General features: G+C 37.8%; 1 protein-coding gene across 5 annotated transcripts; it reads left to right on the top strand.

Annotated features, from left to right (window-relative positions):
- The first annotated feature begins 6 nt into the window (after positions 1–6).
- On the top strand, positions 7–24,548 carry PAIP1 (poly(A) binding protein interacting protein 1). Of its 5 annotated transcripts, none has more exons than XM_017811190.1 (12): positions 7–102; positions 1,481–1,597; positions 4,912–5,093; positions 10,266–10,454; positions 12,286–12,398; positions 14,604–14,715; positions 16,321–16,446; positions 18,573–18,679; positions 20,119–20,236; positions 20,369–20,423; positions 20,997–21,090; positions 23,151–24,548. In XM_017811190.1, the coding sequence occupies exons 2-12, from the start codon at positions 1,567–1,569 to the stop codon at positions 23,242–23,244; spliced, it is 1,221 nt and encodes a 406-aa protein (XP_017666679.1). In that variant the 5' UTR covers positions 7–102; positions 1,481–1,566; the 3' UTR covers positions 23,245–24,548. The 5 variants fall into 5 exon arrangements, with proteins under 5 accessions (XP_017666679.1, XP_017666680.1, XP_017666681.1 ...); XM_017811191.1 differs by having other exon boundaries at positions 12–97; positions 1,479–1,597; XM_017811192.1 differs by having other exon boundaries at positions 14–106.
- Positions 24,549–25,071: the final 523 nt, after the last annotated feature.

Raw genomic sequence — 25,071 nt, 5'->3', positions numbered from 1 at the left:
GCGGGACAGGGGCATAACCGGCGGTGGCTGACTGGTGCCAGGAGGGGAAGGTCGAGGCTGGCGAAGAGACGCGTGCTGGACGTGGGACTAACGCCACAGCACGTAGGTGGTGCCCCCTCCATTATTGTTACTTCTTAAAAATGCGTGATAAAGCAGCGAAGTGTTGTACTTGAGGTGGTAGATGCGGTAAGGGAGGGTAAGAGCAAATGAGGAGCTTTGGACATCAGGAGGAATTTCTTCACAGAAGGAGTGGTTAGAGACTGGAATGAGCTGTCCAGGGAGGTGGTGGAGTCACCGTCCCTGGAGGTGTTTAAGGAAAGACTGGACGTGGCACTCATGCCATGGTCTCGTTGACATGGTGATGTTCTGTTCGATTATAGGTTGGACTCGATGATCCCAGAGGTCTTTTCCAACCTGTAAATTTATTCTGTGATTCTGTAGCTGTGCAAATAATGCCTGGCTGGATGAAGAGAGCACGTGGTTGGAGAGACAATTCCAGAGGACAACTACCCAGGCTGCCCATTGCCTGCATACCTGCATATGTTGTCTAACTTCATACGATCCTGCATATGTTATCTTACTTCACACAATCTGTGGTTTCCAGGCATCAGTTAAGCGTGTGTTGGTTTGGGGTTTTTTTTGTTTTGTTGGGGTTTTTTTTATTTATTTAAGTCTGTGTCGCTGCTCATGCAAAATACACATTGCTGGAGATGTCACACAGCTTCCAGGCTCCTAACTGGTGAGTTGGGACTAGAAGTGAAGATAAGCACTGAAAACATGATTCTCTGAGGGATATTACTAGGATACTCTACTACTACATGTTCACTACAGTGCTTTTAAATAAGTTTGTATGAAAGATGAAATTTAGAGCTACGGGTTGTACCCGTGCTTTATGTTTTGGGCTCAATAACCATTGGGCCCATAGTCCAATAAAAGCCTCATCAGTATGATAGGGATCGGCATAATTCAGTTATTAATTCCATTTTAAAAGCTAGAATTAGCCCTCTCCTTTTTTTTTTCTGATTGTTATATGTTATCAGCATAAAAAAAAACCCCAAACACAAGCATGTAAAAATGCCTGGGTTCTGAATAGTGACAAGGTTGCAGTGTGTGGTTTCTCAACACTTGGCATCAAAGATGTGTGTGTAGTATTGGTTCTGAATTGTTTCAGACTAATAGGTAAGACACTTAGGACAAAGTGGGTAACTCCTAGTGGATACTTAGAAGTGCTCCTAACTGCCTTTGGTGAAAGGTTTAATCCAGTCATTTTGTGCTTAGGGTATGTTTTGCTAGCTTAGCGATCTCAGTGTTCTGCTGTTTCGTCTCAGAGGCTTGTAGTAATTGACAGGACTTCAGCTACTCAGGCCATACTCTGCTTAGAATGTTTTGGCAGTCTAAAGGGGTATACTATTGTAGGCAGTGTTCAGATATTGTAATTTTGAAATTAACTGCCTGATTATTTTTCTTAATTTTGTTTTAGATGTCTAATTAGGGAGGAGAAATTGGATTGCCCATCAAACACAACTGCTCTCATGCAAACTTCAGTAGTGCATCTGTAAGAAAAATATGGACTTGGGATCACATTCCACTCTAAGTGGTAAGTAGTTGCCAAACAGTCATTAAATTATGATAATATAGAATATCTGCTAACTGAAAAGAATTCACATTTATGACCAAAGGTGAAAAGTTCTCTGGTTCAATAATGATAACCTGAGGCATTTAATTCCTCATAGGTGTATACCTTAAAGAGTAAGATTTGCTTTCTTGAAAAATTGGCATGTTGAAAAGTGGTTGCGGTATATAATGATGCAGAATTTCAACTTTCTTTTTCACATTAATACAAGCTTTTTTTACCTCCTGGTAAGGTAAAGTCTACAGATGGGGACAGAGGTCACAATATAGGCTTTAAAACCAGAGCTGAAATAACACAAGAACACTGAATATTTGCAATATAGATATTTTAGTAACTAATTGTGATATTTAAAAGGTTGGTAATACTCCTTAAGTTAGTTGTGACAATTGTTTACACAAGACTGACAGAACCTCCTGCATTGTCTCTCATTCCATTTTGCAGAGTATAGATATGTTATTTTACCATTCTTTACTTTCAGAAGGGGTTGCCTAGGAACAGTGTTCCGATAAGCCTCATTAATTTTAACTTGTGTCACCTTTAATGTCTGGCCACCTTTTTATCTCACCAAACATCAGTCCAATTCATGCCTTGGAGAAGTAAAAAATATGTTACATCCTACCCCTCCCCCTGTTGATAATTGAAAATGGTAACATGTAATAGTAAACACAGTAGGAACGTGACTCTTAAAGGCACCATTTTACAATCCAATTGGATTTTTTTTAAAATACAAGACAATGCTGTCCTGATTTTTTTAAAAACCTTTTACTACACACTTGCCTATTTTTTCATTCTCTCATGAGTGGTGAACAGAATTTGACCCAATACCACACAACCTTTTGACTTTTTGGCAGGAACAGGTGGCATGGTCAGCAAAGATCAGACTGTTCAGGGAGATAAAACACAAACACTGCCAGCAGGATCAGCTGAGGTGTATTTGGGGCACCCCAGATCATAGTTGCCCTCCTCATCTTGAAAGCAGATTGTGAGCTGGAGTTTGCAGAACAAGTAGAGCAAGACTCTGGACTGAAATTGAACAAAAATAGAAGAATTAAATTGTAAGTGCACATGGGAGTGGATCATTCACAGTTAATACGATAATATTAGAAAGCTGCGTTACATGGACCATCTTCTTCAGTCTGTTCCTGTTGGCATGGAAGGTGGTTTTAGAAATTAAACCAGAAGAGCATTTGTTACCACATCATACATAAATTATACATGAAAATACATTGTTCTGGGCAAACAGATTCATATTAAGTAGCCCTAACTATACAGTAATGTGGTCATGTTGGAGGCTTAACTTCGTCGCGTTAAATTTAGAATTTCACCCGCAGCTTTCCCACCCCTGTGTGCTGGAAACAGCTGTGCGTGCGCAGCGTGGCGCGATGCACCTGTGGCTACAGCCCTGCTGCTGTAGCCGAAGCCTTGGCCCTGTTACGGCCACCTCGCCCGCTTTCCCCGTGGAGAGATCAATCCCAGAGAATATCGCGGCTTTGGAAACACCGTTTCCAGGCTGCCGCGGGTTCGGGAGGCAGGCGCGGCAGCGGCGCGAAACCGAAAGTGCAGCGGCCGGGCGGGCCCGTGGCGGGCCCGCGCTCCGCCCGCCCCCCGCGGGCCCCCGCCCCGCTCCCTCCCTCCCATGAGCGCCCGAGCCACCGGCCTCAGCATGTCGGAGAGTTTCGAGCGGGTGCCCCGTGCCGGCCGTGGGCCGGGCCGGGGAGGGGGCGCGCCGGAGAGCGGCAGCGGCGGGGCCTGCCCCGGGGGCAGCGCTGCCCGCGGCTCGGGCTCGGCCGAGGAGCAGCAGCACCAAGCGGGCGGCCTCTTCCCGCAGCAGGAACCATTGCGGCCTCCGAAGACGGCGCCGCTGGGCACCGGGATGGCAGGTACGGGCCAACCCCCCCCTTCCTTTTTCCTGGGGCACCTGCCCGGCTCCTGGCGGCGCCGCACGGGGGTTGAGCGGCGCGGGGGCACCGACACCTGTCCGCGGGAGGGTGGTCCTGTTCCCCAGTGCCCGAGCCGTGCACCGCGCTGAGGCCGGGTCGGCGTGGGAAGCCCTGGGGAGCCGGGGGACACCTGGCTGACTAGGGAGGGGGGAGAGGAATGAAACGGAAGAGAAACATGTGGTGCACAGCAGAGTCGCCCACTGCCTGCTGACCGATGCCCAGCCCATCCCCCAGCAGTGGCAACTCCTGGCCGACCCCCCCACAGTTTATACACTGAATATCGAATTCTATGGAATGGACTGTCCCTTTGGCCAGTCCAGGTCAGTTGTCTGGTCTATGCTGCCTCCTGGCTTTTTGTGCACCTTCTTGCTGTCAGAGCATGGGAAAGTGAAAGTCCGTGATTTAAATTAAGCACTGTTTAGCGATACCCAGAACATCAGCATGTTGACTGATTAGTCTCATACTGAATCCAAAACATAGCACTGTACCAGCTACCAGGAAGAAAATTAACTCTGTCCCAGCTGAAACCAGGACACTGGGTTATGGGCCTGGCCCAGGTAAAGGTGTGATGTAGTGCAGCTGCTTGCAACACTCTCTGTCCTTCCCCTCCTCTGTTCTCCCACATCTGAGTGTGCTTTTTATCCATCTGTTAATCTGACCACAGATGGTCTCAGCCTTCCCCCTACTGAAGAATTCCAGCCTAAAGGTTTGCGCAAAAATAAACCCAACCCAACAGTAACACAAAGCACTGTCTGTTGGTCAGCTTTTTCAGGAAGGTATCAGGTTCTGTTTTCAATAAATTTATGAGCTAATCTCTAATGATATGTTTGGAAAATATCATTTTAAAAACACCTTAAGCTGGATGTTTTGGCAAATGGTGTATGAGAACAATGATAGCTAAGCGTCTCTGAGCATTGTTAAAAATAAATTGCTAAAAATTTATTTCATTTATTAACCTTCCAAAGTCTTGAATTTGTATTTGAAATCTATGAAAAACCGCAGGATGAGCAAACGTACCATAAGAAGATTTACTTAGGTTAGCTCTTCCAGAAAACATGTTTTCACAGGAGAGAAGAGCTCTTTTTTTCTTTCTTTTCCTTCTCCCTTTTTTTTTGGTCCCCTTCACTTTCCATTGCATAGAAAGACATCTAGAGTGTGCTCAAATGAAAACATTACCGTATTTAAGAAAAATAATAGAAACTATGTATTTAAAGTAAACTTGAAAGTATATTTACAGAAAAATTATATTTTAAGTAAAAATGTATTCTGAGTTCACTCTGTGTGAATGCATACTAGTTTAGTGATTTCTAAGGCAAGTTGTTAACAAAAATTTTTCAGAACACCTGCAAAAGACAGGATTTCCATCTGGATCAGAAGATAAAGCTTCAGTTCTTGATTCTGGACCAGAAATGACTGAACCTCAGTTGGCTGTGGCTTCTGTGGTAACATCAAAGCTGTCTGTTAAAGCGCCTGAATTTTACCCACCAGGGTACAACCAGAATTTCAATCAGAATTTCACAGTGAGTATTTTAACATCTTCCTTAGTATATGCCTATTTGCTTATATTCCAGTTAACAATGTTTTCTTGAGATCTTTTATATCAGATAATTTGAATTTTGCATTTGCTGAAGAGACTGCAAAAGTTGTCACAATAACCTCCAGAGTCACAGCCAGAATGTTAAGTGGTAATGAGCAAATATTATGGTGTACATGAGAGCCTTTAGTGTGCGATATTTTGCCACCAAGGCTTGCTGCAGGTAACCACATTCCTTGTTGGTTACACCAAGCATTGGTTACATCTAGCATGAGAGTAAGCTGGTTTTTTGGTGACTGTCTCTGTTGTAGTGACATCTACGCTGCATTTTCATTAAAAGCTATACTGCATTTTTATGCAGAGTTCACAGGTTTTTGAAGAAGGTGCGGGGGAAAGCTTGAACTTTGGCTTTTATGAGCACAGGCTTTGCTTTTCCTGAATTTCCTGTGCCACGGGTGTGATTCGTCATGACTGCCTAAGTCAGTGTATCATCATGTGTCTTTTAATTTCTTCAGTGCTATTGTATCACCAAAGGACAAAAAAATAGGGTTACACTCATTACTAGCAGTTACTTACCCACACACCTAATTGGAAATACATTTCCAGCTAGACTAAAGCTGATCTCGGATCAATATTGTAGATACATCATGTAACAGAAGTTGGTACTTTTATTTTCTACTCCATTGTCTTCCATGTTGCTGCTTCAGTAGTTCTACACCAGGGAAGATCTGTGTGAATTCTCGGAATATCGTTTTGTTACACAAGCGGGCAAACTCTGGTACTATAACTAAACAGGTGGGAACTATTACTTTTACAAATATAATCAAGTGATAAAAAACAACGATGCTGAAGCAAATAGATTTTTTAATAACTTGCATAAAAATACTTTATTTGAATGCTAAGTATGGGGGTTTGGTGTTTTGAAATCTTTTACTCACCAGTAAAATTGATGTTACCTTTATGTTACCAGCTTTACCAGCTTACTGAATATGATTACTCTCTTGGATAATACAAGCCTACTGCCAGTATAGAACTGTTAACAAATGCCAATGTGAATATGCTTCAGTGAATCTAGGGGAAAAATAACTATTTTGCCCCAGTAGAGGTTACATGGTTTCTAAAAAAAGTATTTTAGTTTCAAGAAAAAAAAAAAAGGCCCTTTTGAATTGTATACATAGTGCTCACTTAAAATTGCAAAGTTTCAAGGCCAACAATGTTGCTTTTCAGCTGTTTTGCAAAAACACACAAGCATGGGGGAGTTCCTGGTTGCTATGTTGTTGGAATAAGCTATGAATGTGACTCATCTATTAATAAAAATACCTCTTGAAATGCTAGCAAAACCTAGACTGCTTATTTTAAAGTATGTTGCAGGGACTTTAATCAGAATATACTAGGCATAAAACAGTTTTATTTCAGACTTTCATCCTTTGCTGTTACAAAATATTGCGTTTTTTACTTTAATGACTGAATTCATTTCATAAACTGGCCTCACTTGCAGTAAAAATAGGAAATTTTAGCACTCTTTATTATTACACAGATTTTGACCATGAGTTTTTAAAATTTGAATCAAGACAGTTTTGAGAAACTTTTCTCTCTCTCTGAATTAAAATTAGTACTTTTTAGCTTTCATTTATAAAGTTCCCTGGAATTTTTATGTCTGAAAGCTTGAATTTCTCATATAAAATATACAGTGGTTTTGCTATTAAACACTTATTGTTTTAGAAATAGTGCTGATTTATTATTTGATTGTACATTATTATAATTACCATATGTGTCCATATAATGTTTGATTACTAGATCAGTTATTTTCAGTCAGTTCTGATACTCAAAACTATCTATTACCTGTGAAGATAGTTTAAGGGGTACAGCATACAATGCTTACTAGAATTTTCTGAAGAACTTTACCAGGGCTTTGGAGAAAGGCCTTCACGGACTTCTGTTTGCATACAGGGTCCAACCCATCCGAAATTGTAGATGTCTACAGTAGACCAGAGAGCAGCATAATGATACCTCACTTAATAGTTTGAGGAGTGAGACTTTTATTATTTTAGGATTCCACAATCCTTCCCTCCTGCCTTTTTTTTTTTTTTATTTCAATTAATTTCCAAAAGAAGGCCAAGGATAAGAATGCCACTTAACCTCATTCAGCATGCACAGGTTGTTTCGTATATGCAACAGTCTTAGTACTTGAATTTGCAATAACTTTATTGTAAACTTGTTAAGTGCATATAATCTGAAGGGAAAAAAAGCTTGTTCCGAAGAAGTCCAAAGAGAAATCAAATCAATGATTAGTTACTAAGTTCCTAAGTGAAAATGTGAATTTACTAGATAGAGGAAAATGCTAAGCAGCATATGTACAGAAACTGAGTCCAAGAGCAGATTTGGCTCATGAATCTTTTCTGTAGAATTTCTGTTTTATCTTTATGTAAATCAGAGGAGTTTTAGTACCTATTTAGTCTTCTGTTCTTATATCTGTAAACTTGTGAAGTGATACTTAATAGAAGAGAAGCAAACCTATAATCTTTTAATTGGTGACCCCTTTGTTTTGAATAATCCAGGATCCCATCCTATAGCTCTCAAACATTAGGGAGAACAATTAGCACTGGCTTGATGGAGAAATTACTGATATTAATGAAAAATTTCTGGTTGACTTCCGTGGCTTGGAGTCATAGATTTGTAATGAACGTGTAATCTTGCAGGTTTCTGTTAGCCAACTTCTACTAAAAATATTCAGGAGCCATTTGCTGTATTTTTCTTGCATTGATACAGTGTATGATGCTGTCTTTATGTTAAATCTTAAAATCTGACAATGAGAAATGCATGTAGTTTATGTCTAGAAGTCACTGGGCTAAATTCAGTTAGTTTTTAAAGTATGAAGTGTAAGCAATTTAGCAATATACCACCTTATTATCATATTTGGATTACTCATTTTTCTCTCCCATTTGTTCAGTTCCCTGGCATAATTACTAAAACCTAGGCTTCTTTTGCAGTCGCATAATTAGTACAGATATATGAACATGGCACAGAGTTTAGCCTCTGTGTTTAGCCTATTAATTACAAAATGGAAGTAGGAGTATATGGAGACACCAGTACACCAAATGGTACTGGGGTCTCTAACGTTCGTTCTCCTCCAAGACTGAATTCTTACCAAGTGTGTATGAGAGGAAGATACTTTCCTCTCTGCTGATGGGGATCTCATAACAATCTCGGGACTGTCAGAAAGAGCAGCTTCTTTTATTAGCTGCAGCTAGTTGCAATTGCTGAAGCCTGGCTGGAGAGTTTTGAAACAGGTTGTTTGCAGAGATGCTAGTTCAGCTGTATATGAATAAGCTGCAATAGTTGCACAGTAATGTAATATTGCTGTGGAATAAAATAGTTTTAAGTTTATTGTACAGAACTCTTACTGGGCTGTCTGAAATTACCTTGTAAAAGTTGATTTCCTTTAGCAACATGGAGTGTTTAGCAAGTCACACATATGCCTGTTAGCCTTTACTTTTTGGTTTTATAAGCTCTAAGCGATTAGAATCATAGAATACTTTAGGTTGAAAAGGACCTCACAAAACTCCTGTGCTTCAATCCTAAGCTCAGATCAGGTTGTTGAAGGCTTTATCCTTGTGGGTAGTAACAGTTAGCTATTATTTCCATAAACCCATATTTTTTTTCCTATTTCTGATGGGCAGCATTAAATTACTTCTACTTAATTAAACATCATAGGAAATCTTTCTAGTTTTACTGTTGTTACATCAATGTGTCCCCCACCTCACTAGCTTAGAGTTGTATAACCTTATGACATGTATCTGGGGAATTTTGGAAAGTCTGCTTTTTTTCCCACGCATTCTTCACAAGTCATGAAATTAATGTCAGTACTTGATTTTCAGCAGTGTGTATCTGTCTTTCACAGTTCATACTGAGATAAAAATTTTCACAGATCCATGTTGCTTCACAGTAGAGGAGAGATGGAGGCATTTTGAAGATAAAGTAAATGAAAACCCCTCATTAAGGGAGAGGGAAAATATACTTATAAACCTTGTTGCTTTACGTACACTATGTAAAGAAGGAGTCTTTTATCATTTTAGCTCATTTTTTCATTGCAGTAGATACTACACTTTAAACATTTTTAAATAGTAGATCAGTTGAGAATTCTGATATTCTTTTTTACTCATGTCTTGAATTGCTAATTGTAAGTTATTTTTTAGCAGTCCCTTTTCAGGCTTCATCTGACACTTCTGAAATCTATCAGATGCTTTTCACAATCATTTGAGTAGTGTGATAAAGTGAATTATTTGTACTGTGTTACTACTAGTGACATCACAAATTGTGCTGCTTTTTTTTTGCTATTCCTCTCATATATCACATCATAATAATTTGTAACAGTATTGACATTAGATACTTATATACATTCATTTTTGAATGGACAAAATCATCATTCCTCTGTCCCATCGGTGGGAGCATAAGCATTGATGAAGTGATATTGTGCTAGCCCCTCCCTTCTTTAGGGAACAGGTGTGTTTACTGTCTGGTTTTTAACCTCAGGAGCTGCAAATGAATGCAATGCCATTTGAATAGTTTCATTTCATGCCTTGTAATCTTTCATCTATTGCCAAGTGCTGCAAATATGCTGACTTTAAAATATCAGTTTTCCTGGTTATACTTTCTACATGGAAACACGACACTGTATTTATTGTATTTCTTCAATTTCTCCCCGTTCTTTTGGAGTACTGTACACACTAAGTCCAAAACACTTTGTTTCAGATTTTCAGTTTTTTACTACTACAGTTCATGTATCCACAATACAGTTTGTGTGCACATCAGGAATGGGTGTTGAGCCTCGGTTTGGTAGTCCTACCCTTAACAGATACTTACTTTGTTAGTTAATCTTGCACTCAACTTGGGAAACTGATTTCTGTTTAATCCATCTTTTGATGTGTTTTGCTGGAAGACCCTAATGTCTCTAAAATACCTAGTTAAGATGATGAGACTACAAGAGCTTTGTGATATGGTGAGGTCTGTGCTCTGTAAAACTGTTGAAGCAAACTGTGTAATCAAGTATGCAGAGACTCAAAACTGGGGGCTGTATGGTTACTTCTGGAGACAGTAAGTGTGACAGCATTTTTCAAGGTTCTTCTTAAGAGGTTGGTATATTCTTTCACTTCTACAGGATTCTTCCTTTGAAGATAGATATGATGGCTATCTGACTTTAGCAGAATATGTACAAGACTTCCTAAATCACCTCACTGAGCAGCCAGGTTGTTTTGAAACTGAAATAGAGCATTTTGCTGAGGCACTGAATGGCTGGGTCACTACAGATGAAGCTTTACAAGAACTTGTTGAACTCATCTACCAGCAGGTAGTCTGTGTATTCTGTTTTATAACAGAGATATTATGCCTCTGTTACATAGTGTCCAAGAATGTGTGCCGGTATTATTTGTTACCTCATTGTACCTGTGTAGTATTTTAATGGTTTGATTCCCCCCCCCCTTTCAGACTGAAACATACAGGGAAAGATTTTGCTCAATAAGATGAAATGGTAGCTGAAATGTGGGTTACCTATCTTGTATACACTTCCCCAGCTTGCTGTTTCCTTTTTTATGTATTTGTAGATCTTGGTAAAATACTACAGTTGAAGTTATGGTGCTTAATTAAAGAAGGTTACATTTGAAACTCTTAAGCAATGTCAGACTTGTACCTTTTGATTCTATCCTGCAAAAGAATTTCTTCATAATCCTAAAATATTCTTAATTCCTTGTTATTTAAAAAAAAAAAGTTAATACCTACTGTACACATCACCTCTTGGGAAATGGTTCTTTATAGACAGGCTTTTTACTTTAATTTGGAATATACCTATTTCAGAACAGCATAACTGGAGAAGAGGAAAGCTCATCTGAGGGTAACTAGGTCCAGTCCCATTGATGGCCATGGAAATGAGGACAGAGACCTTGAGCTGAACTCTGTACTAATTGGGGGAACCATTGGAAAGAACAGCTTAATAGGTGTTGCTTAGCAAATGAGCTGCTGTTGCTGTCTTTTGGGCTCACTGCACAGAATGAAGCCACGCTTCTGCTTGCTATTTATTACATTGGGTGTCTCACCCTTTCATGGGTTTGTTGCTTTCAAGCTCTACCTTGAATGCTCTTTTATTCAAGAGCAGATACCTGCAGAATATTTTAATCTGGAGTATGTAAAAGTGGAATGACTGGTTGGTCATTGTACAGAACTGTAGAGTTTCAAGTTTCTCATTATTATACAAAATTAATGCACATTTAATTGAAGACAGTTTAGTTAGACATTAAGATCACCAGTTGCTGAATACTAGAAAAATTACTTCATTCCCATCCTTTATTTGAACCAATGGAGGATAGTTATAAAAGGATGAAAATATTCCATATAAGTTCACTGAGGAAAAAAAGAGGAATTTATGCTATTTTTAACTTCTTGTATTTTAAATACATTGACTCTCATCTAATGTAACTTAAAAACAAGTCCAGCATTAGGGTTTACTGTGTCTTCCTCAGCCGAGAAGTCCAGTGTTACCAGTCTGAAATTATGTGAAAAATACAACTTAGTGCAAAAAAACTGTGCTACTATCCCAAAGTATCTAATTTTAGATTTGTTGTATGTCAGGATAGGATAGTGTTTAAGCATGTCAGCTATGCTTATTATTATTCTGTCTTGAGCAGAAGCCCAGATACTTGTTTCCTGGCTTATCACAAAACAATTAAAATTGCTGAAGTTTATGTGTCTGCTTTAGTGATGTTAATTTAACCCAACTGAGCAGGTTTACATTGCTCCTTGAGAAAGTATGTGTCTTTGAAAAAGTGTTTTAATGTCCAGTGTTGATGTTTTGTATAAGAGTTTGTAAGTGACCTTCAGACGCTTTTTGGCTGTAGGTCACAATGCAGAAGTAGAGTTGAAGATATTTGGCATAATGGTGATTGTTTTCTTAGAGTCACAAAATCACAGTAAAATGAACTTTTAAGTGCTGAAATGCACATAGTGAAGTGTTGAGATACAGAAATGAACATGGCAAATAGTAATTGTTAATCATTACTGTTCTGCTCTTCAGTTGTATAATCAACTGTAACTAAGCACAGATTTCAGAAAAGCTTTTAAAGGTATTTCCTGATAGCTTAATCATTAGTTTTATGAATAATTTATTTTTTCCATTTTTATTTCGGAAGGCCACATCTGTCCCAAATTTTTCCTACATGGGAGCACGGTTGTGTAACTATCTATCTCACCATCTAACCATTAGTCCACAAAGTGGGAACTTCCGACAGTTGTTACTTCAAAGGTCAGTATCAGCAGGTCACTTGAAGCCTGTTACTCTCTTACGTGTCTTTCTGTTTTGTAAAGAATTAGTATACACAAAACAAATGAAGCACCATGCAGTTGATCACCACCCACCCATTCCCAGCCAGTTCCTGAACAGCAGACCCCAACCAGCTTTATCCCAAGTTTATATGCTGAGCATGAAGCCACATGGAATGGAACATCCCTGTGGTCACTTGAGGTCAGTTCTCCTGACTGTCTGCTCTCAACTTCTTGTGCCACCCCAGCCTCCTCACTGGTGGGGTAGGATGAGAAGCAGAAAAGTCTTTGATGTAGTGTAAACACTGCAAAGCAGCAGCTAAAACCAGGACATACAGAGGCTGAAAATACTCATTTCCCCCTTGTTTCATTGCTTTAAAAATTAATCCTTTTGGGTTTTTTTAACTCTGTGTGTTACTTGGAAATGAAAGGAAATCCCTGTGTATGTTGGATTTCCTGGTTCCTGAGTTTTGAAGCAAACCCAGTAGATAACATTCATTTTAGCACACTGAAGCCATGAATTCAAAGTTGCTTAGGTTTTTGTTGCTAATATGGTTGAAATTGAGAGAAGAGAGGGTGTGTGTAGATAAACAACCCTACAATGTGACCATAGAGAGATCCTCTTCTGTTTCTCAGCAAAGTTTCTACCTGAAATTTCAGCTCTTTAGATTTCTCACTTTCTCCGCTATTTTTGAATCCATTACACAATCATTGAGAATACATTAGAATTTGTCTGGCCTTCCTTTTATCTCAATTATTTTTTAAGTTTGTTTTTTTTTACTGCCATGTAAACTTGTATAGTTTTGGCACAGTTGCTGAATACTAGAAAAATTACTTCTTTGCCATATTGTCTGAATCCTGTGTATTTATATTTAAATTATAGAATGATAGAATGGTTTGGGTTGGAAGGGACCTTCAAGATCATCTAGTTCCAACACCCCTCCTATGGGCAGGGAATCTCCCACAAGGATGCTCAAAGCCCTACTCCACGTGGCCCTGAGCAGTTTCCAGGGATGGGGCATCCACAACTTCTCCGGGCAACCTGTTCCAGTGCCTCACCACCCTCACAGTGAAGAATTTCTTCCTAGTATCTAATCTAAACCTGCCCTCTTTAAGTTTGAAACCATTCCCTCTTGTCCTATCACTACATGCCTTTGTGAAAAGTCAATCTCTGGCTTTCTTGTAGGCTCCTTGTAGGTACTGGAAGGTGCTATAAGATGTCACCAAAGCCTTCTCTTCCCTAGGCTGAACAATCCCAAATCTTTCAGCCTGTCTTCGTAGGAAGGGTGCTTGGGCCCTGTGATCAACTTAGTGGCTCTCATCTGGACTTGCTCAACGTGTCTGTGTCCTTATCTTGGTGACCCCAGAGCTAAATGCAGGGCTCCAGTTGGGGTCTCATGAGAGGAGAGTAGAATCTCCTGTCCAGCTGGCCACGCTGCTTTGGATGCAGCCCAGGACATGGTTGGTTTTCTGTGCTGCAAGTGTTGCTGTCATGTTGAACTTCTCATCAACCAACACCCCCAAGTCCTTCTCCGCAGGGCTGTTCTCAACCACTTCTTTGCCCAGTCTGTACTTGTGCTTGGAATTGCCCTGACCCACGTGCAGAACCTTACACCTGGCCTTGTTGAACTTCATGAGTTACCCAGGCCACCTCTCAAACCTGTCAAGATCCCACTGTGTGCCATCCCTTCCCTCTGGAATATCACTTGCACCACTCAGCTCAGTGTCCTGAATTGTGTATCACTGTCATTTAAAATGGCAAGATAAAGAATTTATTAAATAAGTGTAAAGGCATCTAAGACAACATGGGCAGCGTCCTGAAGGGGGGAACATGTCTATTTCTGTGGACATTTGACTGCCTGTGTTAGTGTTACACATTCTCAAAGGATATTCTAATATATAAATTATTTAACTGTCTTCATTTCTACATGTTGTAAATTGCTCTGTTTCATTTTGCTGCGTCAGATATCTTACTGCTTAAACACGTAATCGTATGTATTGTCTAAAGGGATGAAAATCCACTGTTACTTTGTGAAGGCCTCATATCCCTCACACATCACACTCCCCAGCATTCAGCATGTAACAGTTTTCATGCAGGTCATAAGTTCTCATCATTCCCTTAAATGAGTAGCATGTTACATATGTTAGAATGGTTATAGATTATATGATTTTGCTTTAATATTTACAGGTGTCGAACAGAGTATGAAAACAGAAATGAAGCTACCAAAGGTGATGAGGCTACTAAAAAACAATTTCATTCCTTTGTGCTGTTCTTAGCTGAACTTTACCTTAACTTAGAGGTAAGAAGAAAATTTTATGTCAATTGGTTCTTTGTTATTTTTTTGTTTTGTTTTTAGGTAAACACTGAACTGAAATACTTTGAGGTGTTTTTTTAAAGGCAGAGGGTAGTAAAGTAAAAGAACTTTAGAACAGTTTCATTATAATGCGTTTGTCCAAGAAACATACAAACAATTAAAAAAAAATCATTAGAAGAGAAGTGTATAGAAATTAAAGTGTAAGAATCCATAGAAAGAACTGACCATAAAACACCTCTGAAATTAAGCTTTTGACATTTTCTTTTCTGGCAAAACCCCCATATGACTATACTTAACCAACATGTGAAATGTTACAGCCTAGCAGAAGCAGAACGGGATCAATAACCCATGTAATTCAGTATTAAGACATAAATAGGAGGTGTTAACAAACCCTTGAGAATGATGTGAAAATCCTCAAAATGACGAATTAAAAATGGAGACCTTTAAAGATATCTCTTCTGATGGTTGACTCCGTGGCTTATGCATGAAGCATGAAATCTTGTATTGGTTTTCTGTATTTGTGATATGTACAAAAAAGTCTCCAGAATTTTCTTTTACGGCTGTGTATTCACCAAATTCACTAAGTGCTGTAGTGTACTTAAAAATATACTTTTGACTTGATTATTTCAATGGTTTGATTTAAGCAGACACTACAAAAATGTTCTACTGCCATGAGGAAAATCATTCTCTGACTCTTCAATTTCTGTTCATAAGTGGTCCTTGAAATCTACTTTTCACTTGCTAGAAGGAAAAAAGAAAGATGTGCAAAGAGTTTGAAGGAGAGGGAGTTGTCCACTTGTGGAATTTACCATACTCTGTGGAGTATACTATTTATCTTTAAACCATTTTCTGTAATTTTTTAAATACATAAAGAATGCTTTCTGGAAGTAAGCCACCACAGCTGTAAAAAATACATAACGTAGTGTGGAAAAGAGCATGGAGTTCTGAGAATTTGATATTTGGTGGACCATTGGGGAGGCATTTGGTAGCTTTTGTTAGCAATTTGTTAGCAGAGAAACAAATGCTAGACACGCATTGTTATTTCAGAATTGTAAGGATAGTACTTAAAGTAAGTTCAGTGATGACACCAAGCTATGTGGTGCACTCAACGTGCTGGAGAGAAGGGATGCCATCCAGAGGCACCAAGACAGGCTCAAGAGGTAGGCCTGTGTGAACAAGGCCAAGTGCAAGGTCCTGCAGCTGGGTCAGGCTGTCAGTTAGTCAGGAGCAGCCCTGCCAAGAAGGACTCGGGTGTTGGTGGACAAGGAGCTCAGCATGACCCAGCAATGTGCACTTGCAGCACCGAAAGCCAATTACAACCTGGGCTGCATCAAAAGAAGTGTGGCCAGCAGGTCGAGGATGATCTAGATGACCTTTAAGGTCCCTTCTAACCCAAACCATTCTATGATTCTGTGAAAATCTGCATTCTAAAATGGTTGCAGTATTTAGCACGTTCTTCCCACTGTGGAGATCAGCTATGTTGATCGCAAAACAAACCACACAGCATTCAAAAGAGAAAGTGTGCCTTGACTAATTTCTAAAACTCAAGTCTTTTAAATGTGGGGGGTCTTTTTAATATATATTTTTCAGATTAAAGGAACAAGGGGACAGGTAACACGAGCAGAAATTCTTCAAGAAGGCCTTCGGGAATTACTAAATGCGCTCTTCTCTAATCCTGTGGACAGTAATTTGATATGTGCAGTGAAACTCCTGAAGGTGAGACAGTACTATAATCATGGTTTTTAACCTTCCTAGCTTTGGGAACAGCAGGGTAAACTGCAAATGAGGAAATATTTACAGGGTCTTATGCATTACGTCATTAGCAGAGTAAACTACTTTTATTTGTTTTCCTTAACACCATTACAAAATTGAGCCAGTAAGAAAATGATGCTCTAAAAGTGAATTCAAGGCCATTTGTGTATGAACAAAAGAAATAAAACTGAAGCTAAGGTTCAAAGGAATAAGCAGTCCCTTCAGGTCTCATTTTGCTGCTTCCGGTGTGGGAGAAAACTGTAACCAGCTTGGATGAATTGTGGAATCTTGGGTGTGTTGTATGTTCTGAAGGACACTGGGCAATTAGGGTCCACCACTTTTTTGCAAAAGATTCTTGATATCTGTTATTTTATTCTGTTTTGTCTGTGTCATTACTGTTATAGAAATATATATATTTGTCTTTCATGATGAAAACAAACCTCTTTGCTTGTAAGTTTTACTTTTTTTTAAAAAAAAAAATGTTACCCTCTATGCAGGGAGAAACTGTTATCTTCACTGGTATTATTATACTCATAGTTGGGAAAACACAGTTTATTTTAGGAATGAAAGTTGGGTGCTAGACATTTTTTTCTGAAGATTTTTGGTTGACTTGTTTGTTTCTTCTCATTCTTTACCCTTCCTCACTCTCCACTGTTTCTCAGCTTCTTCTGGCTTGAATTTCAATTCTGACAGCTTCTTTTGATATGGTAAATAGAAAGTAAGGAAGAGAGATATTTTGAGTTTAAAACCTTCATTTGATGTTTGGATGTTTAAGCAGGTTGCTTCATAGCAAGTGTGAGGTTGTGCTCAATGAGCACATTCGCTTCTGTGGTCAGTCATTACGTTGACAGTGCTTCCCTGAGGGCAAGGCCACACACAATACACAAATGCAGTGCTGTTTTTCAGTCATTTTCCAATGAAGGTGGAGATTTGGCTTGACAGCATTCATTCTGAAAAAAAACCAAGAGTGATCTAGATCATTTGACACACTACAGTATTTAAAAGGTGTTACAGAACAAAGAGACTCTTTCTTAATGCACATATTTTCTGGTGTCTTACAGTATCTACAAATGTTGAGTTCACAGGTAGCTAGACTAGGCTATCTCATAAAACCTTGGTTTTACTACTAAAGCAATAATGGTCTTATCTTCTCATTTTAATACAGTGATACAGTTTTTCACCCTTTTGCTGTATAATGTTTATTTTTAATGAATCATCTTGATGCTATTACCTAATTATCTAGGATCAAGGTAGGACAACAGTAGAATAGTGTGAATACCAAACAAATGCTGACCAATATATCTTGCATTTATCTTAGGATTTTATCCCTTTGTATCATCAGGTGCCATTTCAAGCATTTTCTATCATGTAATATTTATGGTGAGAAGATCAGGGATTACTATGAACTTTGGTCATAGTGGCAAACCAATTTTTTTCTTATTTAACTCTTGAAGTTATAAATACTAAAATACTCAATGAAGTACCTATTCTTGTAGTAAAAGGCCTTCATCCACAGCAGTTCTATGCTTTAGACTGCTGCTAAAGCTTTCTCAGCAACAGCTTTAGCCTCACAGAGTTTATGTATTAAAGTTTGGGGTGGCTTGATCAGATAATTCTGGTCTCCTCTATATATACCCAGATGAAATTCTCTGTGATGCTAGCCAAGTTGACTGCAGTGTTTCTGCAGTTTATTAATAAACTATTTGTTCTCATGTAAGCTGGTGGCATCAGCTGCAAAAATAAAGTTTTCTTTGTCACAGTATGTACTTAAATCAAGTAAGATCTGACTGCTGTCACTGCAGAGTTGTTTCAAAGTCATATTTCAAGAGTGAAAAAAGTGGTTGTGAACGTCTAGGTAACATATACCTCTACTGGACATAGAGTTACTGTGCTGTCTGTAGTTTAAAATAAGCTATTATGAGATCTATTAATCTGTTTAACAAAGAGATGTAGGCAAAGGGGAGCTTCAGCCCTCACATAGTCACCTAATGCATATAAGCATCGTGAATTGTTACACAATCTCTTAAGTTGCCAGTTTATTAAGGTTTTCTGATTTTTCTTTAAAAAAAATACTAATCCCTTGTCTTTAGTTGACAGGCTCAGTTTTAGAAGATGCCTGGAAAGAAAAAGGAAAGAGTGATATGGAGGAAGTGATTCAGAGAATTGAAAATGTTGTGTTGGATGCAAGCTGTAGCAGGTGAGAAGATAAACTTATGTGCAGTGTTTCGTTTATATTGAACAGAACAACTTGAAAATCTTCAAGAATAATGAACAGGTCCAAAAAATTATCTTTACTTTTATTTACTAAAAATAACATGATGTTTAGGTCATTTCCCACATGAAAAAAGAGAAGGTATTTTTCAGTTGAAGAGGTGTGTGGATTTTTGATTTTGTTTTGTGAAGGGTTTTTGTGTTGTGGTTTTTTTTTTTCTTTTAACAGAGGTGCATATTCCACTCTATTTTTATTCTTTTTAACCTTTTAGGTCTTGAAATCTTCCATAAGTGCTTTAGGGTCTAAACACAACTATATACAAAGAGACAATAGTAGCCACATCTCATAGTTTATACTTTTAAATCTGAATTTAACATCATTAAATATATACGAACAGTATTAAATATGTAGCAGTATCAAATACCTACAAATCACTATACATGTAGAGGCAAAATGAAATATGGTTTGTGGTTTTGTTTTGTTTTTCTTTTTCTTCTGGATAACACACCTTTTTGCCAATGTCTTTACTGTGGTCTAGAAAAAAGTGAGTGGTTGACTAACGTATTAGTAATGTACTAGTGGCTGACTAATCGACTGTGTGCATGAGGTTGTCTGATTCTGCTGTGCTTCATCCTCAGCTTCTTGAAATTCACTAAAAACCTGTAGTAGGTTCAGACACTGATCTCTTGCCATATGGAGGGGAGGCCAAGAGGTAGCTCATATCATCTGTGGGTTGTAATTGAGCTGCCCCCAAGGAGGATGAGAAAAATTTTGTTTTCAGGAATCAAAATTGATGGCACAAGCTGAGATTTCAAAGACACAGATCAACGAACACATTTGAATTGAGAAAACAACAAAAAATTTTATTTATTTATGTATTCCTTAATGAGACTCTTCTCCATAGACTTGCTTAAAAGAAGGCAATTTCTCTTATTTTAGGGATGAAATGGGTGTAGGTATCTAACATACTGGGGACATTATTTCTCACTGTTAACTACAACATTTCAGTACGACGAGGAGGGCTAAAGTTGGAAGCATAGAATAAATGGTTAAAGTAAAATCTGAAGATCATCCCCCTGTTACTACCAGTATTTTCCTTTTATCAGAAAAGGATTTGTTCCTCAGCTTGTGCTGCAAGGTGCGATATCCCAATAAAAACTATAACAATTTCCTTTTTCATATAAGCTCCTTACTTAACAGCAGAGAAAGGGGAGGGGATGAGGATCTCATAATTGACACATAAAGCATCTATACTTGCAGGTGAAGAATTTAACTTAAAATTTTCTGCAGATTGGACCAAATTTTGTCCTTTCTAGAACATTTTTTGGAGTGATTTAACTATCTTGTATTGCACAGTAAGAGAAGCCCAATTACTTGCTTGGCACAAAACATTGTAACTTTTGTAGTGGTTTTCTTTATTTCAGAGATGTAAAACATAAGCTTCTGAAACTAGTAGAACTGCGATCTAGTAACTGGGGTAGAGTTCATGGAACAACTTCACATACAGAAGCTACCCCTGAAAATGACCCCAACTATTTTATGGTAAGAATACATGGCCATTTCAGTTTCTTAAATTAATGTGAATTTAATTTGATTCATAAATAGTCACATTACTTAAAACTACAAACAGCTGTCTCTGAATACGTATAACTTTCTGTTTGACTTTATTCTTAGAATGAGCCAACATTTTACACATCTGATGGTGTTCCTTTCACTGCAGCAGACCCAGGTATGTCGCAAGTTTAGTTTACCTGCCTTCTCAATCATTTTCAAAAAGTTGTAGTTAAGTTTATGGCTTGTTGAAGTTCCTCAGACATCTGAAACTTAGACACCTTACAAGACAAAAATCCGTCTGAATTCCTGGTTTTGTGGAACACATGCTTTATTCTGCATTAAAAGAAGGTAAGATGTTTGAAAGGGAGAATGTGCATTTGAGTTCATATAGTTCAGAAGAATTTGTGCAATAGTCCTCAGCACTCAGTCTCTCCAGGAAGCCAGAAATATTCAAATCTTCTTCTGTTTATCCATTGTTTGTGGCAAAAGGGATTTTCTTCCTTCGTTTCTTTGTTATCTGTAATCTGAGCACAATGTGGCATGGCATCATTTGATGTAAAGACATCTGTCACTACCTTTACAGTTCTGTGGGAAGTTAGGCATCAGTCTTAGAGGTCAAATCATGTTCTGAGAAAACACTGTAGGGGGAGGTTTTCCTGTTAATATGTTTCATGACATTCATGGTATCATTAACCTATTTCCAAAGTTTATAGATGTATATTACTCAATCTTATTTTTACTTCACCAGATTATCAAGAAGAATACCAAGAGCTGCTTGAAAGAGAGGATTTGTTTCCATATTATGAAGAAAATGGAGCAGATCTATTAGGACCTGGGGATATGTATGTTTTCTTTTTTAGGAATATATTGTTTTAATAATAGTTATTTTTACTGCGATTCTGTGATACTGCAGAATTAGGATTCCAATCTTGACAAAAGTGAAATTAAGTAAGATAATTGTTACTTAGTTCTACAGTGGATGTGTTTGTTTGGGTGTAAATTGGATTGTAATCACACAAGTTTGAAACCAATTTCATATTTATCCAATTGAGTAGGATAGCTACATTTCAAATGTTAATGCACATATACAAACAAACTTCTGCATTTTAAAAAAATTTGCAATCAAAATGGAGCACCAAGCCTTGAAGTGTTTGTTGTGAGGCAACCTAAATTCATTTGACTGATGTACATAAACATCTCAGCTAGAGATAATTACTGAATTTTCAGTCTTTCAAAGGAAGGAATTTAAATTTCTCTCCTCAGCACAAGCAGTGCTGAATTAAAGGGCTTTTCAGTATTCCTGTAGAGCAAGGAAAGCAAAGGGGGAAGCAATAGGTGAAAATGTAGTCTGACTTTTCTGGTGTCAGTTTATAAGAAAGAAATATGTAAAATAACTAAAAGAATATGGTCTAAACTAAGTTGTTCTGAGCTTTGGACTCACAGAGAAGGACTTTCAGATCATGATTTGACACCCAAGAACATGTTCTGTGTTATGTGTGGTAAGAGTGCAAGCCTGGATTGATATTTGTGTTAGTAAATTAGAAAACTTTTAGATTGTCCCTAACTGTGGGGAGTGGCAACTTCAGAAGATAAATAAGAGATGTCATCAGAAATCAACAAGCTCATACAGAGGTATCAAAAAAAAGACCCACGTGAACCTCTGTGCTTAGAAGAATAAATGCAAATTGGAGCAGACGGCAGTTAAAAACACAGCAAATCCAAAGAGTGACTCTGAGTCAACTTTAAAGCAAGGTGACTGTAACCTTCTTTGTTGAAGGCTTAAGAAAAGCTTAGACGAGCGTCTGCTGATTCTCTGTCAGCTGTTTCTCATGACTGACATCAGGGAGGAGGGTTCTGTGTGAGGGTTCTGCCTTCTGCAGCCTACGCTTCTGCAAGAAAAAAGGAACAAATAAATATGTAGATTGCCTTTTCAGTGCAAAGGCTGGAGTAAAAAACCTTTTCATACACATTTTCTATGGCTTGCTGAGGTTTTCTGTGAAACACATTTATGGCCTCTGTGCAGATCAGACATGCCGATTCCATTGTTTAGAACTGAGAGACAGAAAGTAGTAAACTGAGCACCTGAAATTAATGCACACTTCTGGAGAGTCAGTAGCTGCTGACTCAATTTTTTAAGGCTGTTTAGAATTACATACACTATCATGTTCAAGCTACAACTCTATTGTCCTAGTCTATGGTTAGGACATTAGAGTTGGATATGGAGAAAACCTGGAACACACAAGTTACTTCCCAATATACTGTGGGGGGAAAGAAAACTGAAGCGATGCCCATCACTCCCTGGCTTTATTTTGAAACGCTATAGTAGTCTCCATTGTGTGCAATACTTACATAATTAATGGGATCCAGTCTTTCCTTTGACCTAAATAAGACTGATCTTTTCTGAAAGTCCAGCTACCCTGTAATACAAGGTAGTATAACGCAGGTGCAATAGGGAGCCTCCTTTTAAATATGAACAAACAGGAGCACAGGGTTTCTATATGAACATTTTTCTTTGAGCTAGCATGTTGACCATGCTAACATGTTGGTAATTATGTTTTTTGTAAATATATCAGTATAGATGCATTAGTAAATTTTGGGAAGTTTGGATTGCATGATTGTGTTTTCTATCATATTGGGAACTAATTCTGTCTTTTAAACTGGGCAGCAGAAGATCTGAAAAGGTGACAAACACTGTAGGTATTTGTACACATCTATGCTGCTTTGAGGTTTCTGTTTATTTGTTTTCCTAGTACCCGTTATTTTTTCTTCATCATCCCCCTTTAAAAATAATCTCATAAATACTGTCATTTATAAAGCTTTGTTTTATTCTTGACATCTACACAAATGGTTTTCAAAATCTGTATGTAAACTTAACACCTTTGGTGACTTTTTTTTTCTTTAGGTATTTTGATGAGATTGATGATGAGATGGATCCAGAAATTGAAGAAGCATATGAAAAATTCTGTCTAGAATCAGAACATGAGAGAAAACAGTGAGATGTTACATATTAATGTTAGTTTATTAAACCTGTTTAGGTATAGTTAGAATACAGGGGGACACAAAATATTTGTACCAAAATGAGGAACTTTAGTTTCTTCAAGTACTAAAGTTATACAATTTCCATTTTGTTTAACAGAATCTGCCAAAAATTGTAAACTTATGCCCTGTAACTTAAAATGTTGTGTATATATCATAGTTTATTTTATGAATAATGTTTTTTGAACAATGTTTTGGCTGCAATAAAAATTATTTAGAAGTTATAATTGAAATTAAAGTTTAATGGGGAATTGCCCCATAAAATTTCCCTTGAGGGAGAAAGGGAAAGAATAATGATCTGAATTTGCTTGCTTGTTTGCTTTAGTATATATTGGGGATATACTCATTCTATTTACCATATGCCGTATATGTTGTATTTGATTCCTTCCCTTCCCCCCAACAAGAGTGTGACTGAAATAAGAAAAAAATGAATTTTTTTTGTAGATCACAATCATGAGAAGTGGTTTGTGAGAGTTTTGTTTTGTGTATGGATTTTTGTTTTGTTTATTTCTGTTTTATTACTCTTCCAAAACATGTATGGGTGAGGTCTGGACTTTTTTTTTTCCCCCTGGAATAAATGTTATATGTTGATATGTGAAAAAGCAAGCAGTATTTTGGAAGTGAGGTGCTTTCAAGATCTTTGGTTCAGATAAGCTCATTTTCAAATTTAGAAGCAAAAACTATGCTGTAATTTGTTGTGTTCTTCGAGACTACAATAATGTGGTTATGTTTGAATCCATGCTTCTCAAGTGTACATGCAGTGCTCTTTTTTCTTCTTTTTTTTTTTGTTTTCAATAATGTATCTAACATGTCTAACCTTCTGGCAACGCTTGTAACTTCCTTTATTCTTCTAATTTTATGTAGTTTGATTTAATTTTGTAATTGGAGTAAATTCATTTATTTCATAAATGTTAACATTCTGAAGCCAACTGCTCTTTTTTGGACTCCATATAATCATGTTAGTTTTCCTAGGATGCTCCATTGGTTTTATTGCCAAACTCAGTTTGTTTCCTGTTACCTATACTGGTTAGACTGAATAGAAAAACTTACCAAGAACAGATGCAAATATTCCCAGAAGTTACCCACCATAAAGAACACACATTGTAAATATGCATGTAAATAATTCTGATAATATTTCACTGTTATTTGTTTGATTAAATAAGTTGTGCATCTGCTAATACAGTCAGCACTGTTTTTTGGATGGTTATTTAACATACTTATTTAGGTTGGAGTTTTGGAAAATAAAATTTAACTAGCTTTGTTTCCTTTGGTATAATTTCACTACTTTGTCCTTTTGCTTTAAAACAAAAATTAATTTTGACCTCCTTCTATAGATCCTTTGCCCAACACTCCTTTTTTTTTCTTCAAAGTACACAGTGGCAGAGACTTTTAATAATCTTTTAATACTCACTGGAAAAATAAAATGTATCAAAAGGCAGTGTGGTCTTAAGGACTGTATTAGCGTTTCAAAGTCTGAAATCCAGAAACTAGAAATGTGACAATTAGCTGATTTTCACACATGCGTTTGCTCACTGAGCATAATTTTCATACAAAATTTGTAATCCAAATATAGGTCAGACTTTCTGCTGACCTTATAAGCAGATGTCTTCTGGAAAACCTATTTACTCAAAACTAAAAGTCCCGAGGAATTTGGGCCTTTTAAAAGTCCCATACATGCTTTACAGTTAAGTAATAGTGACTTAGAGGGACTCCACTTTTCATATTTGTTTTGCATCTGTTGTGATGAGTCTTCTTTTCCTGTAAAGTAGCTCTGTCAGCTTGTGGAG

Source organism: Lepidothrix coronata, unplaced genomic scaffold (assembly GCF_001604755.1).
Source record: "Lepidothrix coronata isolate B3197 unplaced genomic scaffold, Lepidothrix_coronata-1.0 Scaffold31, whole genome shotgun sequence".
NCBI lineage: Eukaryota > Metazoa > Chordata > Aves > Passeriformes > Pipridae > Lepidothrix > Lepidothrix coronata.
Note: the sequence above shows the minus strand (reverse complement) of the source record. Positions and strands in the feature narration are given on the sequence as shown.